The sequence below is a fragment of the Ovis canadensis genome, chromosome 1 (genome assembly GCF_042477335.2).
Source record: "Ovis canadensis isolate MfBH-ARS-UI-01 breed Bighorn chromosome 1, ARS-UI_OviCan_v2, whole genome shotgun sequence".
Taxonomy (NCBI): domain Eukaryota; kingdom Metazoa; phylum Chordata; class Mammalia; order Artiodactyla; family Bovidae; genus Ovis; species Ovis canadensis.
The window spans coordinates 35480256-35498060 of NC_091245.1; the positions used below are offsets into that span (position 1 = coordinate 35480256).

The 17805-nt window shown below is 40.0% G+C and overlaps 1 protein-coding gene across 1 annotated transcript in view; it reads right to left on the minus strand.

The window, feature by feature from the left end:
* Window positions 1-11857: 11857 nt before the first annotated feature.
* LOC138442046 (cytochrome P450 2J2-like) overlaps window positions 11858-17805 on the minus strand; it is a 28523-nt gene continuing 22575 nt past the window's right edge. The window contains exon 9 of the mRNA XM_069592929.1: window positions 11858-12380. Within this exon, the coding sequence (XP_069449030.1) occupies window positions 12202-12380 (179 nt within the window). The 3' untranslated portion in view covers window positions 11858-12201. The remainder of the gene's footprint in view (window positions 12381-17805) is intronic.

A 17805-nucleotide genomic window follows, 5' to 3' on the forward strand; every position in this document is an offset into this window, starting at 1 on the left:
CAAACCCAACTATACATTGTCTAGGACAGACTGACTTTAAATATGGAGACACAAATAGATTGAAATTAAAGGGTTGGAGGAAGATATACCATGCTAATACCAATCAAAAGAAAACTGGAGTAACTGTATATTGCTGATATCAGAGCAAGGAAAATATTAATTAACTGCAAAAGTATAATGATAAAGGGTCAACTCTCCAAGAAGACATAGCAATTCTATAATGTGTATACACATTATATATAATGTGTATAATAATATATATGTATAATGGAGCTTCAAAATACATGCAGGCAAACTGATGGAACTGCAGGGAAAAATAGATGACTTTACCATTATAATTAGAGACCTGAATATCCCTCTACTATCAATGGACAGAACAAGAGGCAGAAAACAAATAAAAGCAAAGTTGAACCATGCAGCATTATCAATTACCTGGATCCAACTTATATACATAGAACTTATCATCCAGCAAAAGCAGCATGCCTATTCTTCTCAAGCTCATGTACAACATTCAACAAATAGGCCACATTCTAATATCCAACATACTTTATTAAATATCAATACAGAAATCACACAAATTTTGCTTTCATAACAAAACAGAGTTAACTAGAAATCAATAAAGGAATAGGAGGTAGAAAACTTCAAACTACCTGACTATTGAATAACACACAGAAATAAACATTGCTCAAAGAAGAAATCTCCAGAAAATAGAAAAAAATCTTTGAACAAATGAAAATAAAGCTTATCAATATGTGTGGATACAGTGAAAAGAGTGATTTGAGGAAAATTTATACCATTGAATGCATATATTGGAAAGAAGAGAAGACTAAAATAAACAATCTAACCTTCTAGATTCTAGAAAAATAACAGAAAATTAAATCCAAAGAAAAGACAAGAAGATAAATAATAAAAATAAGTACACCATTAAATCAAACTGAAAATGGGAAAACAATAGAAAAATGAACAAAAGCAAAAGTTAAAAAAAATTTTGTTTTAATTGGCAAATGTCTAGCCAAGTTAACTAAGAAAAGAGGGTGTTAATTATTATCGTAAATGAACAAGTGCCATCACTACTAATCTCATGGACATTATAAGAAAGAAAAGTTATGAATAACTCTATGCCCACAAATTTGAAAACATAGATGAAGTGGGCCAACTCATTGGACACAGTCTGCAAAAACTCGCATAAGGAGAACAAGAGATCTCAATAGCCTTTTATCTATTAAAGAAAAAAATAAATCATTAATAAATTTCAAAAGTGAAAACACAGATCCAGAAACTTTCAAAGATATATTGTACTAAACTTTAAGAAGCAAATTACAGTCAGTAAGTTGCTACAATCTATTCTACAAAAGCAAAGCATAGAAAATGCTTTATAATTCAGTCCTTGAACTAATAAAAAAAAAAACAGTCAAAGACATCAGGAGAAGGAAAATCAGTATTTCTTGTGAACATAGTTGCAAAAATCTTCAAACTGGTATTGGTAAATCAAATCCAGAGATGTATACAAAGCAGTATACACCATGATCAAGAGGGATTTTCTGCTAGACATGCAAAGTGGACTCCATATTTGAAATTCAACTGATGTATCTCCATCACATCAACAGGCTAAAGAAAAATATATGATTCTATCAATAGATTCTATCGTTAGATGACACTACTATAATGGAAGAAAACTAAGAGGAACTAAAGAGTCTCTTGATGAAGGTGAAAGAGGAGAGTGAAAAAGCTGGCTTGAAACTCAACATTCGAAATTATGATCATGGCATCTGGTCCCATTACTTCATGGCAAATAGATGGGGAAAAATTGGAACAGTGAACAGATTTTATTTTCTTGGGCTCCATACCACTGAGGGATGGTGACTGAAGCCAGGAAATTAAAAGATACTCCTTGGAAGAACAGCTTTGACAAACCTAGACAGTGTATGAAAAAGCAGAGACATCACTTTGCTGACAAAGGTCTGAATAGTCAGAGCTTTGAATTTTCCTGTAGCCATGTATGGATTTGTGAGTTGAACCATAAAGAAGACAGAGTGCCAAAGAATTGCTGCTTTTGAACTGTGGTGCTAGAGAAGACTCTTGAGAGTCCCTTGAAGAGCAAGGATATCAAACTGTCAATCCTAAAGGAAAGCAATCCTGAATATTCATTGGAAGGACTGATGTTGAAACAGAAGCTCCAATACTTTGGCTACCTGATGCAAAGAGCTGACTCACTGAAAAGTCCTGATGATGGGAAAGATTGAAGGCAAAAGGAAAAGGGGGCAGCAGAAGATGAGATGGTTGGATGGCATCACTGATTCAACGGACATGAGTTTGAGCAAACTCAGGGAGGTAGTGAAGCACAGGGAAGCCTAGCAAGCTACAGTTAATGGGGTCACAAAGAGTCAGACATGATTTAGTGACTGAACAACAAATCAATAAATGCAGAAAAAGAATTTGACAAATTTCAACATCCATTCACAATAAAAATTCTTAGCTAATGAAGAGTAGAGGGAAACGTCCTCAAGTTGAAAAATAATATCTACAAAAAACTCATGGCTAACACCACAGTCAAGGTTGAGAAACCAGATGCTTTCTCTATAAGATCAGTAAAAAGATAAACGTGGCCTCTTTGACCATCTTATTCAACATTGTACCGGTAGTCCTAGCTAATGCACTATGACAAAGACAAGGAAACAAAAGCTGTATTTAGATTATAAAGAAAAAAAACCAAAATGTCTCTGTAAACAATCACAAAGAATTAACAAAAAGAATGAACAAAATGTCTCCTGGAACTAGTAAGCAATGATAACAAGGTTGGAGGATAGAGTCTTGGATTATACTACAGAAGCATTCATTTAAAAAAGGATTAACACAGAAAAGTTAATTTCTTTCTTAAGTACCAGAAATGAACAATTGTAGTTTGAAATTAAAAACTTACTCCCGATGCAAAATATTAATAATAGGAGAAAAATGTGTGAGGAATAAAGAATGGGTATAGGGGAACTCTCTACTTCTCACTCATATTTTTCTCTGTAAATCTGTAAAACAAAATTGACAATCTGATTCTAAAGTTTATATAGAAAGGCAAAAACCTAAAATAGTAAACACAAATGGAAGGAGAAGAACAATTTTGGGGGACTGATACCACTGACTTCAAGATTTACTGCTGCTAAGTTGCTTCTGTCATGTCCGACTCTGTGCGACCCCATAGATGGCAGCCCACCAGGCTCCCCCGTCCCTGGGATTCTCGAGGCAAGAACACTGGAGTGGGTTGCCATTTCCTTCTCCAGTGCATGAAACTGAAAAGTGAAAGTGAAGTCGCTCAGTCGTGTCTGACCCTCAGCGACCCCAGGGACTACAGCCTTCCAGACTCCTCCGTCCATGGGATTTTCCAGGCAAGAGTACTGGAGTGGGGTGCAAGATTTACTATTAAGCCTTTGCATATATCAGGGCATGTGGTATTGGTGGAAGAAGACATAGAGGTCATTATTGTTGTTGTTTAGTCACTCAGTCGTGTCCGACTCTTTGCGACCCCGTGAACTATAGCCCACCAGGCTCCTCTGTCCATGGAATTCTTCAGGCAAGAATACTGGAGTGAGTTGCCATTTCCTTCTCCATATAGGTCATTAGAAAAGAATAAAGATCCCAGTAATAGAAAAATATAGTCCTTTGACCAAGGAGCAAATGCAGTTCAATGGAAAAGGGTAATATTCATACAAGTGGTGCTGGAACACTGGACATCTCTCTATGCAAATGGGAATCTGGGCACAGGTCTTACATTTCTCACAAAAGTTGACTCAAAATGGATCACAGACCTACATGCAAAATTCAAAGCTAAAACTCCAAGAAGATAACATAGGAAAATGCTGAGACGACCTTCAGCTCTTGTCAATGATTTTTGATAAAAACCAAAAGCATGAACTATGAAACAAAAAAAGTAATTTAGACTTCATTAAATTTTTAAAATCCTACTTGCAGTGCACTTTTGAAAATTAGAGGAAGTGCATGCCGTATTTCTTTCAGAGAGTAACTGTTCAGGTAACTATTGTTAGGAACTTCCTCTTCCTGTAGTCTATAGGAAGGACAGTAATTGCTCTGTGAACCCATTGAGGAAGAAATCGAATGGCCTAGAAAAAAAAAAAAAAGAAATAACTAGAGGCTTTATCTGAGAAATCATAAAGCTTACAATTATACTTTAAAAAAATTTTTTTAATTAGAGCATAATTGCTTTACAATGTTGTGTTGGTTTCTGTCAGACAACAGCATGAATCAGCCATCAGCATGGTTCAGTTGTCACTCAATCATGTCTGACTCTTTGCAACCCCATGGACTGCAGCACGCTAGGCTTCCCTGTCCATCACCAACTCCTGGAACTCCCTCAAACTCATGTCCATCGAGTCAGTGATGCCATCCAACCATCTCATCTTCTGTGGTTCCATTCTCCACCTGCCTTCAATCTTTCCCAGCATCAGGATCTTTTCAAGTGAGTCAGTTCTTCACATCAGGTGGCCAAAGTATTGGAGCTTCAGTGTCAGCATCAGTCCTTCCAATGAATATTCAGGACTGATTTCCTTTAGGATTGACTGGCTTGATCTTGCAGTCCAAGGGACTCTCAAGAGTTTTCTCCAACACCACAGTTCAAAAGCATCAATATTTCAGCACTCAGCTTTCTTTATGGTCCTGCTCTCACATGTCTACATGTCTACAGTAGACATGTCCATACATGGTCTACTGGAAAACCATAGCTTTGACTAGACAGACCTTTGTTGACAAAGTAATGTCTCTGCTCTTTAATATGCTGTCTAGGTTGGTCATAGCTTTTCTTCCAAGGAGCAAGTGTCTTTTCCTTTCATGGCTGCAGTCACCATCTGCAGTGATTTTGAATCCCAAGAAAATAAAGTCTCTCACTGTTTCCATTGTTTCCCCATCTATCTGCCTTGGAATAATGGAACCAGATGCCATGATCTTAGTTTTTTAAAGTTGAGTTTTAAGTCAACTTTTTCACTCTCCTCTTTCACCTTCATTGACAGGCTCCTCAGTTCTTCACTATCTGTCATAAGGCTGGTGTCATCTGCATATATAAGGTTATTGATATTTCTTCTGGCAATCTTGATTCCAGCTTGTGCTTCATCTAACCTGGCATTTCACATGGTGTACTCTGCATATAAGTTAAATAAGCAGGGTGAAAATATATAGTCTTGACATACTCCTTTCCCAATTTGGAAACAGTTCATTGTTCCATGTCCAGTTCTAACTGTTGCTTCTTGACCTGCATTCAGATTTCTCAGGAGGCATGTGAGGAAGTCTGGTAGCCCCATCTCTTGAAGAATTTTTCACAGATTGTTGTGACTCACACAACAGGGCTTTGGCGTAGTCAAAAAAGCAGAAGTAGATGTTTTTCTGGAACTCTCTTGCTTTTTTGCTGAATCACAAATCGCTTCCCTCTTGAGTTCCCCACCCCCCCTTCTGGGTTGTCACAGAGCACTGGCTGTGCTCCTGGTGTTGTGCAGCAGCTTCCCACTAGCTATTTATTTTATACATGGTAGGGTATTCATTTCAATACCACTCTCTCAATTTGTCCCACCCTTCCCTTCCTCAGCTGTGTCCACAAGTCCATTCTCTACATCTGTGTGTTTATCTGTGCTCTGCAAATAGGTTTATCAGTGTTGCTTTTATAGATTCCATATATATGTATGAATATAGGATATTTGTTTTTCTCTGACTTACTGCAGTCTGTATGACAGGCTTCAGGTTCATCCACCTCATTTCAGCTGAATCAAATTTATTCCTTTTAATGGCTAAGTAATATTCCATTGTATATGTATACCCCAACTTCTTTACCATTCATTTGTTGATGAACATCTAGATTGTTTCCTCATCCTGGCTATTGTAAATAGTGCTTCAGTGAACACTAGGATACATATGTCTTTTTGAATTATGTTTTTTCAGGATATATGCCCACGAGTGGGATTGATGGGTCATTGTTGCTGTTCAGTTACTAAATCATGTCTGACTCTTTCTGACTCCATGGACTGCAGCACACCATACATCCCTGTCCTTCACTATCACCCAGAGTTTGCTCAAACTCATGTTCATAGAGTCAGTGATGCCATCCAAACTTCTCATCTTCTGTTCTCCTCTTCTCCTCCCATCCTCAGTCTTTCCCAGCATCAGGGTCTTTTCCAAAAAGTCAACTCTTCACTTCTGTTGGCCAAAGTATTGGAACTTCTGCTTCAGCATCAGTCCTTCCAGTGAATATTCTGGGTTGATTTCCTTTCGGATTGACTGATTTGATCTCTTTGCAGTCCAAGGGATTCTCAAGAGTCTGCAACACCGCAGTTCAAGAGCATCAATTCTTCAGTATTCAGTATTCATTATGGTGCAAATCTCACATCCATACATGACTACTGGAAAAACCATAGCTTTGATAGCTTTGACTATACAGACTTTGTTGGTAAAATATCATCTCTGCTTTTTAATATGCTGTCAGGGTTTGTCATAGTTTTTCTTTTGAAGAGCAAGAGTCTTTAATTTCATGGCTGTAGTCAATGTCCACAGTAATTCTCAAGCCCAAGAAAATAAATGTCACTCTTTCCATTTTCCCCCATCTTTTTGTCATGATGTGATGGGACCAGATGTCATGATCTTAGTTTTTTTAATGTTGAGGTTTAAGTCATATGGTAATTTTATTCCTAGTTTTGTAAGGAATGTCCATATTGTTCTCTTACTGGTTGTATTAATTTACATTCCCACCAACAGTGCAAGAGAGTTCACTTTTCTCCACATTCTCTCCAGCATTTATTTTTTATACATTTTTTGATGATGGCCATTCTGACCAGTGTTAGGTGACACCTCATTGTACTTTTGATTTGCGTTTTTCTAATAATGAGCAATGTTGAGCATTTATTTCATGTGTTTATTTGCCATCCGTATGTCTTCTTTGGATAAATGTCTGTTTAAGTACTTTGCCCATTTTTTTTTTTGATTGGGTTGCTTGTTTTTCTGATATTGAGTTGCATGAGTTGATTGTATATTTTGGAGATTAATCCTTTGTCAGTTGCTTCATTTACAATTATTTCTCCCATTCTGAGGGTTGTCTTTTCATCTTGTTTATAATTTCCTTTGTTGTGCAAAAGCTTTTAAGTATGATTAGATTCCATTTCTATTTCCATCAGTCTATGAGATGGGTCAAAAAGGATCTTGCTGCTATTTCTGTCAAAGAGTGTTCTCTCTAGCTTTTCCTCTAAAAATTTATAGTTCCTGGCCTTACATTTAGGTCTTTAATTCAGTTTGAGTTTATTTTTGTGTATGGTGTTAGGAAGTGTCCTAGTTTCATTCTTTTATATGTAGCTGTCCAGTTTTCCTAGCACCACTTAGTGAAGAGTCTGTCTTTTCTCCATTGTATATTCTTGCCTCCTTTGTCAAAGTTAAGGTGCCCATAGTGAGTTTATCTTGGAGCTTTCTATCTTGTTTCATTGATCTATATTTCTGTTTTTGTGCCATTCTATGATGATGACTGAGCTTTGTAGTGTAATCTGAAGTCAGGGAGCCTGATTCCTCCAGCTCATTTTTCCTTTCTTAAGATTGCTTTGGGTATTTCTAGTCTTTTGTGTTTCTACACAAATGGTAAAATTTTATTCTAGTTCTGTGAAAAATGATTGCATTGAATCTGTAGATTGCTTTGGGTAGTATAGTTGTTTTCACAATATTGATTCTTCCAATCCAAGAACATGCTATATATCTCCATCTGTTTATGTCATCTTTCATGTCTTTCATCAGTGTCTTATAATTTTCTGCAAGCATGTCTTTTGTCTCCTTAGGTTTATTCTTAGGTATTTTATTCTTTTTGTTGCAATGGTGATTGGGATTGTTTCCTCAATTTCATTCTGATTTTTCTTTTTTCTTCTTTCTTTTTTTTTTAGTTTTTTATTTTTTAAATTTTAAAATCTTTAATTCTTACATGCGTTCCCAAACATGAACCCCCCTCCCACCTCCCTCCCCATAACATCTCTCTGGGTCATCCCCATGCACCAGCCCCAAGCATGCTGTATCCTGTGTCAGACATAGACTGGCGATTCAATTCTTACATGATTTTTCATTGTTGGTCTATAGGTTTGAAAGGGATTTCTGTGTTTAATTTTATATCCTGTGATGTTACTAAGTTCACAGATTAGTTCTAGTAATTTTCTGATGGTATCTTTAGGATTTTCTGTGTATAGTGTCATGTCACCTGCCACCAGTTAGAGTTTTACTTCTATCTGGATTCCTTTTATATCTTTTTCCCCCTTGCTTCCCATTGCTAGGACTTCCAAAACTATATCAAATAACAGCGATGAGAGTGGGCACCATTGTCTTATTTCTGATCTAACAGGAAATTCTATCAGTTTTTTTCCTCTGAGAATAATGTTTGTTGTGGGTTTGTCATGTATGGCCTTTTTATGATGAGGTTGGTTGCTTCTATGCCCTGGAGAGTTTTTATCTGGAGAGTTTCTATCATAAATGGATGTTGAATTTTGTCAAAAGCTTTTTCCGCATCTGTTGAAATTATATGGTTTTTATGTTTCAGATTTTTAATATGGTGTATCACATTGATCGGAGAATCCTTTCATCTCTGGGATAAACCCCTCTTGATTATGGTATATGATCCTTTTAATGTGCTGTTGGATTCTGTTCGCTAGTATTTTATTGAAGATATTTTACAACTATGTTTATCAGTGATATTGGCCTGTAATTTTCTTTTTTGGTGGTATCCTTGTCTTGTTTTGGTGCAAGGGTGATGGTGGCCTCATATTAATAGAATGAGTTGGGACTGTTTCTCCCTCTGCAATGTTTTTGGAAGAATTTGAGAAGGATATATGTCAGCCCTTCTCTAAACATTTGATAGAATTTGCCTGTGAAGCCATCCAGGCCTGGGTTTTTGTTTGTTATTAGATCACAGTTTCAATTTCAGTGCTTGTGACTGGCATGCTCATAATTTCTATTTCTTCCTAGTTCATTATTGGCAAGTTGTACTTTTTTAAGGCTACAGCTATACTTTAAGGTATTATATGCAAAGTAAACTGTTACTTGATTTTATATATTACATTTATATTTATTCACAATAAAATGTTTATATACTATATAATTGACATCTAATTGATTATATATGAATATTTGATATGTTAAACACAATATGTTAAATATGAACAATAAGTGGCTTCCTGGAGGCATTGACTTGAATCCCTTACAAGAAGGAGGGGGTGGGAATTTGCAACATAGTAGTGTCATCTTGCTAAGAAGAGAAAATACATCGGAATTTGGGATGACTGACATGGACCAATGTCCCTGGACACTCATCCTCGGTGCCCACCTCCTTCCATCTTGGTAGCTTAACAATAAGCAAGTTTAAGTTAGATCACAGGGAGAAGAGCTTGACATGGAGGTAGGCTCTGAGGTTCCCAGGGCAAACATAGAAACTCACCTAGGACACTGTCCTTGTTTCTTAGTCATCTGCCAGCTCCTGCCTCCTGTCTGTAAACACATAGGGGCATGGGAAGTGGTTCCTTTGCTAGAAGCCCTCCTTGGTGCATGTCCTCCAGTCATGCCTGACCTGAACACATTTCTACACAACTCAGGGTATCTTGAGTGCTCTGCTCCTCATCTACTTGTAACAGGCCAGCCTCTAACCTGACTTTAAATAACACAGCAGCCTGTGCATGTCAGTGTCTCTAAGGGAGGATGAGGGTGAAGGGAATATTCAGAGCCTGAGTGCTTTCCAGTAAAATCTGTATCTCATCCACGATGTCACAGAACATGTCATATGCTGACACACTATGTGTCAGATACAGACACAAAGGAAGAGGAAAAGATGACCTGGAGCTTCCAAAACAGATGAGGAATAATAGAGTTACAAAAGGACAGAAAACAAAATCCTGTGTATTGCTTTTACAGTAGAGAATTCATATTTAAGGGTCTCTGAAATATGCGCTTTGAGGAAGAAAGGAGACATTTTGCAAGTTCAGAAATTCAGCTATTCCCAGCCCCGTGTCCTGTAGCTTTCTGGTTAATTGTGATCACATGCTACTTGAGTCTGGGTCCCACTGCATCTATTAGGGCAGGATGAGGGTCCAGGAGTTTTCCATTGATTCCACAGGGAGTAGGTAAATGCCTGCCCTACTGACTCTAGTAAATCATGGAAAATGCACAGCAGAACATGAATGGACCTTGGAGACGATTCAACAGAGTTCATTTAACAGTTGAGGAGACTGAGTAGATAAGGGAAAGTATTTTGGCCAATTTGCAGTCTCCTATGAGGATGATCTGACTGCAGAAAAACAGAGTGAATGACAAGGTCTCAGATACTCAGGAAGTTCAAAGTCTGCTTTGACTGGTTTCCTTTCAGAAATATCATTTAGGGTGTTTTCTAGAGATGCAACTTTTTAAGAGTTTACAAAGAAAGTGCACTCTGGTGGGCAGCTGGGGTTCTCATTTTCTACTCTAGTGCAAATTATCTCCCTGCCCTTCAGGACATGCAACCATTTCTCCCAGACTTACTCTTGACTCTGACAGGCTCAGGCTAGCTCCAGCCAGACTCTCTCACTCCCTCTCTCTTGGCTTCTCGTCCTATTTCTGATTCCCTTTCTAATGGTTCCATGATTTAGCTTTTCTCTAAATCCCAAGCAACAGGGATGAAAAGGCCCATGTCCTCAAGTTCCTTTTTGTTCTGAGATATTTAAATTTCTTAAATTCTAACACTTGAGAAAAATAACCTTCTATAAGGATAAGTCCATTTTATAGGTGTGCTATTTGTCTGCATGGGGTTGGCATCCAAACTCCAGGGACTCTCAGTGGCACCTGGCCTTTCCGTTGATACCCTTTTCTCCCCTCGGTGACCACACACAGGAGGGCTAACAGGATGATAGCATTTCTGTTTCCTTCTATACTATACTTTACCAGGGTTCCTCAGTTGTGTTTAGCCCGGGAATACTTGTCAATCAAAAGCTGACAAACAATATATACAAAAAGATCACGACCATCAAGTTGTTGACACCAATCATGGGGCTGGGAGTAAATGCATGAGAGGATTTAAGGTAAGGAGGCACAGCGATGACAGAAAATATTTACACATTTGTTTCCCCCTAACCTGTGAAGAAAGCTGAGTGCTGAAGAATTGATGCTTTTGAACTATGGTGTTGGAGAAGACTCTCCTTGGACTGCAAGGAGATCTAACCAGTCCATTCTAAAGGAGATCAGTTCTGGGTGTTCTTTGGAAGGAATGATGCTAAAGCTGAAACTCCAATACTTTGGCCACCTCAAGCGAAGAGCTGACTCCTTGGAAAAGACTCTGATGCTAGGAGGGATTGGGGGCAGGAGGAGAAGTGGACGACAGAGGATGAGATGGCTGGATGGCATCACCAACTCGATGGACATGAGTTTGGGTAAACTCTGGGAGCTGGTGATGGACAGGGAGGCCTGGTGTGCTGCAGTTCATGGGGTTGCAAAGAGTTGGACACAACTGTGCGGCTGAACTGAACTGAACTGAACCTGAGTTCCATGCTTGGTTATTGTGGTGACATTCTTCTTGGGTCCGGTGTCCAAGGCCAAGGTAGTGTTTCCTTAGATAAACCAGAGCAACTCCTTCTCCTGCCTAAAAATAGAAACCTGCCTAAAAATCAGGAATCCATCTGCCCTGCTATTTCCCAGGGGTCAGCCTGAGGGAGAAGCAGGGTCAGCTTACCCAGGGCTACCAAGTGTGAGTGCCTTTCTGGCTGACCTCCACAGCTGCCCCAGGCCCAACTTCTAACTCTTATCCACCATTTGGCACCTCTTTGACCCAGGCCATCTCAACAGACCAGAAGCAAAACCAAGCTAAGGAAGGAAGCAGGGAGGAGGCAGATCACAGCTATGACTTTTATGATGTGCTTTATGGTTTCCAAGCCACTTAAAGTCCATTATTTCCTCTGATTTTTATAGCAGATTTTCCTTTAGAGATGGAATCATTGTCCACTTTAAATCTTCTGGATGAAAATGAAATCACTTACAACATAAGTCATTTGCTCAAGGCCCCACTGGAGATGGCAAAACTGGGGTTTAGTTCCAGTTTCCTCTAAGTCCAGTTCCTGTGACATATCCTAGAGGCACTGGATGCTGTCCCCTCACTTCTGAGCAGATGCCCTGCCTTGGGGGGTGTGGGAAAGCTCATTCTTCCTGCTTTTCTTCACTCTCCCCACCCCAACAACTTCAGCCCCGAGGAACAGCACAGAGCCGGTGGCTGACTGGGGCAAGGGTCAAGCTCACTCTGAACTTCAGGCTCAACTTCTCATTCTCTGGAGGCCTGAAGGTAAATTTTTGCAGAAGTGAAGTAAAGAAAATAAACAACTCAGTCCTGGCCAACTGTTCTCCAAGGCACATCCGCTTTCCTGAAAGACAAAAATATGAGTACCTCCTCAGGTGGTCTGTGCGAGCAAGGACTGAAATCTTCCACCACATCTTGCAAAACCTGAGCAAACAGCAGGCCTGCCTGGCCCTGAGCCTTTACGCACTCAGCTTATTTAATCACGACTACCTGGAGTAACCTAAGCCCGGTGAGGTCATTCCACAATCACACACTCCAGTGCCTTCAGGACTCAGATGGTCAAGCAACGGTGAAGATGCAGGCTGTGGATGAAACAAGTGGGCAGCCAAGGCTGACCTATGAATGTGGTCTAGCCAAAAGTCTTACAAAAATCCATTAGCAAATGGTCTGTGTTTACCTCTTTCAATTTTCAAAAAAAAAAAAATTGTTGGAAGTTAAAAGAAAGTAAATGTCAAAGCAAGGTTTTTCAAGTATGAGGCATCTTTTCCCTATGTCACGTATCCCCCCATCATGACTGGGAATCTTCCTACCAGGGTTCCCCATGCAGGGCCAACCTCATCTCATCCCACCTGTGTTTGCCTGCTCCAGGCTTTCCCCAGCCCCTCCTTTTCAAGATGCCTTCTTCCCCAACTAACCAATCTGATCACATGGAACATAGTCTTGCTGACTCAATGAAACTACGAGCCGTGTTGTGTAGGGCCACCCAAGACACACAGGTCATGGTGGAGAGTTCTGACAAAATGTGGTCCACTGGAGAAGGGAATGGCAAACCACTTCAGTTTTCTTGCCTTGAGAACCCCATAAACACTATGAAGAGGCAAAAAGATAGGACATTGAAAGATGAACTCCCCAGGTTGGTATGTGCCCAATATGCTTCTGGATAAAGGTAGAGAAATAACTCCAGAAAGAATGAAGAGATGCAGTCAAAGCAAAAACAACACCCAGTTGTGGATATGAGTGGTGATAGAAGTAAAGTCCAATGCTGTAAAGAGCAATATTGCATAGGAACCTGGAATGTTATGTCCACGAATCAAGGCAAATTGGAAGTGGTCAAACAGGAGATGGCAAGAGTGAATGTAAACATTTTAGGAATCAGCGAACTAAAATGGACTGGAATGGGTGAATTTAACTCAGACGACCATTACATCTACTACTGCGGGCAGGAACCCCTTAGAAGAAATGGAGTAGCCATCATGGTCAACAAGAGTCCTAAATACAGTACTTGGATGACAGAATGATCTCTGTTTGTTTCCAAGGCAAACCATTCAATATCACAGTAATCCAAGTCTATGCCCCAACCAGCTGAAGAAGCTGAAGTTGAATGGTTCTGTGTAGGCCTACAAGACGTTCTAGAACTAATACCCAAAAAAGATGTCCTTTTAATTATAGGGGACTGGAATACAAGAGTAGGAAGTCAAGAAATACCTGGAGTAACAGGCAAATTTGGCCTTGGAGTACAGAACGGAGCAGGGCAAAGGCAAGTTCTGCCAAGAGAACACACTGGTCATAGCAAACACCCGCTTCTAACAACACAAGAGAAAACTCTACACATGGACATCACCAGATGGTCAATAACAGAATCAGACTGATTATAATCTTTGCAGCCAAAGATAGAGAAGCTCTATACAGTCAGCAAAAACAAGACCAGGAGCTGACTGTGGCTCAGATCATGAGCTCCTTATTGCCAAATTCAGACTTAAATTGAAGAAAGCTGGGAAAACCACTAGACCATTCAGGTATGACCTAAATCAAATCCCTTAAGATTATACAGTGCAAGTGACAAATAGATTCAAGGTATTAGATCTGATAGAGTGCCTGAGGAACTATAGATGGAGGTTTGTGACATTATATAGAAGGCAGGGATCAGGACCATCCTCAAGAAAAAGAAATGCAAAAAGACAAAATGGTTGTCTGAGGAGGCCTTACAAATAGCTGTGAAAAGAAGGGAAGCAAAAGGCAAAGGAGAAAAGGAAAGATTTAATTCGAATACAGAGTTCCAAAGAAGAGCAAGGAGAGAAAAGAAAGCCATCCTAAGTGATAAATGCAAAGAAATAGAGAAAAACAATAAAATGGGAAAGACTAGAGATCTCTTCAAGAAAATTAGAGATATTAAGGGAACATTTCATGCAAAGATGGGCTCGATAAAGGACAGAAATGATATGGACCTAACAGAAGCAGAAGATATTAAGAAGAGGTGGCAAGAATACACAGACGAACTATACAAAAGAGATCTTTACAACCCAGATAATCACGATGGTATGATCACTCACCTAGAGCCAGACATCCTATAATGCAAAGTCAAGTAGGCCTTAGGAAGCATCACTATGAACAAAGCTAATGGAGGTGATGGAATTCCAGTTGAGCTCTTTCAAATCCTGAAAGATGATGCTGTGAAAGTGCTGCACTCAATATGCCAGCAAATTTGGAAAACTCAGCAGTAGCCACAGGGCTGGAAAAGGTCAGTTTCATTCCAATTCCAAAGAAAGGCAATGCCAAAGAATGCTCAAACTACCGCACAATTGCACTCATCTCACACGCTAGTAAAGTAATGCTCAAAATTCTCCAAGCCCAGCTTCAACAGTACATGAACCATGAACTTCCAGATGTTCAAGCTGGTTTTATAAAAGGCAGAGGAACCAGAGATCAAATTCCCAACATTACTGGATCATTGAAAAAGCAAGAGAGTTCCAGAAAAACATCTACTTTTGCTTTTTTGACTATGCCGAAGCCTTTGGCTCTGTGGATCACAACAAACTGGAAAGTTCTTCAAGAGATGGGATTTCGAGACCACCTGACCTGCCTCCTGAGAAATCTGTATGCAGATCAAGAAGAAACAGACATGATCTGGACATGAAGCTAGACATGGAATAACAGACTGGTTCCAAATAGGGAAAGGAGTACATCAAGGCTGTATATTGTCACCCTGCTTATTTAACTTCTATGCAGAGTACATCATGAGAAACGGTGGGCTGGATGAAGCGCAAGCTGGAATCAAGATTGCTGGGAGAAATATCAATAACCTCAGATATGCAGATGACACCACCCTCATGGCAGAAAGCTTAGAAGAAATAAAGAGCCTCTTGAAGAAAGTGAAAGAGGAGAGTGAAAAAGTTGGGTTAAAACTCAACATTCAGAAAACTAAGATCATGACATCCAGTCCCATCACTTCATGGCAAATAGATGGGTAAACAGTGGAAACAGTAACAGACTTTATTTTGAGGGGGCTCCAAAATCACTGCAGATGGTGACTGCAGCCATGAAATTAAAGATGCTTGCTCCTTGGAAGAAAAGTTACAGCCAACCTAGACAGCATATTAAAAAGCAGAAGCGTTACTTTGCCAACAAAGGTCTATCTAGTCAAAGCTACGGTTTTTCCAGTAGTCATGTACGGATGTGAGACTTGGACTATAAAGAAAGCTGATGCCTGAAGTATTGATGCTTTTGAACTTGAGAGTCCCTTGGACTGCAAGGAGAGCCAACCAGTCCATCCTAAAGGAAATCAGTCCTGAATATTCATTGGAAGGACTGATGATGAAGTTGGAACTCTAATACTCTGGCCACCTGATGCAAAGAACTGACTCATTTGAAAAGATCCTGATGCTGGGAAAGTTTGAAGGTGGGAGGAGAGAGGACAACAGAAGATGAGATAGTTGGATGGCATCACCAACTCAACGGACATGAGTTTGAGTAAACTCCCAGAGCTGGTGATGGACAGGGAGGCCTGCTGTGCTACAGTCCATGGGGTCACAAATTTCAGACACAACTTAGCAACTGAACTGGAAAGAAAAAAAAATGAAGAAATTGGCTTAAATTGCAGCAAATAGAAAAATTTGTTTTCGATGGTACCAGGTCAGTTGTATTATAAATACCCAAAATTCTCCTAGAAAAATCCATATCTTGGGATAAAACTGGACCCTTAGAGTCAGGATCCAGGGTTACATTACTGGTTCCATCAGTCACCAGCTCTGGGCTCTGAGTAAATTGCTTATTTTCATCAACATATAAAATTTTCACTTGTCAAACTTGTGAAGTAATTGCTCTCCTAAGTACTATATATGGCTGATCAAGGATTCCAGTAAAACAGGAGATTTGACTTGGGACTTCCCTGGTGGCTCAGACGGTAAGGCATCTGTCTACAATGTGGGAGACCCAGGTTTGAGCCCTGGGTTGGGAAGATCCCCTGGAGAAGGAAATGGCAATCCACTCCAGTACTATTGCCTGGAAAATCCCATGGACAGAGGAGCCTGGTAGGCTACAGGCTATGGGGTCACAAAGAGTCGGACACGACTGAGGAACCTCACTTTCACTTTATAAGTCATGGAAAGGAGTGCTACCTTATTTCAAGGCTTCATCAGGGATTAAGGTAAACACAGATTTTCTTCTTGGTGCATGTACTAACTCGCCATCACTAACTAACCAGATCAGTTACTAGAAGTGAGAGAATTGACCTAGGGTGTTTGAGAGATCTTCCTAATCTTATCTCCATGATTCAGTGATATTTCTGAAAATTGAGGACTCAGACTCTTGCCTTTCATGAAGATATCTGCTGCTTTGTTGGATCAAAAGGGAAAACTTAAATGAAGAAAAGAAAATGTATGTTTGCATAACACCTTTGTAATCTCCCCAGCTGTGCATGTCTCCTAATTCCACACCTGACCTTCTTTCCAAGAGAAGGGAGGGTGCTTTTCACACCCCATTCCTTCAGGGAAGCTTTCTTTATAAAGTGCTGGATCAGGTATGAGGCAGAGCAACTGAGCCCTAAAGACGGGAGTCTGGTGGGAATAAACCTGACCGCAGTGTTGACACTTTAAGTCAGTGGATTTTTCTGGTTTCCATTTCCTGTTCTGTTTCACTAGTTCTCGCTTAGTCACACTGAGGGGATCCCCAAATTGCTAGCTTGGTCTGAATCACTCTTCTCTGGCAGAAAGAAAGATAGTGAGATCACCTGACTGCAATACTGGCTCCAATTTCCCCCCTCTCCCTGAACCCCCATCATTTGCAATGTGATTTCATAGCCCTTCCCATAAAATTTGTGCCATTTCCCCTTTCCCTTGAACTGGGGCTCACAGTGTGAGCTGCTTGGGTCCCGGAATGCAGTGGGAGTGATGGTCGCCAGTCCCCAGCCTGGCCCTTGGGAGGCACTGTGTGCTCTCCTCCCCGCTGGGGTCTTGTCTTCTACATGCACACCAGATGGGCTAGCTTGCTGGAGGAGGAAACTTGGAAAAGAGCCCTACTATCCCAGCTGATGTCATCCTAGATCAGCCTTCAGCCAGCTGACCTCCCTAATGGGCAAGAGAGCCCAGCTAAGAACAGTGGAGCTCTCAGTTCAACTGTAGCCTTGTGAGCAATAATAGACACTTATTGTTTTAAGCCATTGAGTTTGCCACCTTTGTAATGCAGCAGTGTAACAATTGATACATATGATATGAATTTAGTGAATCTTAAAATGGAAGGGCCTTTAAGTAGGAAAATTCTAAATGTGTTAGGGA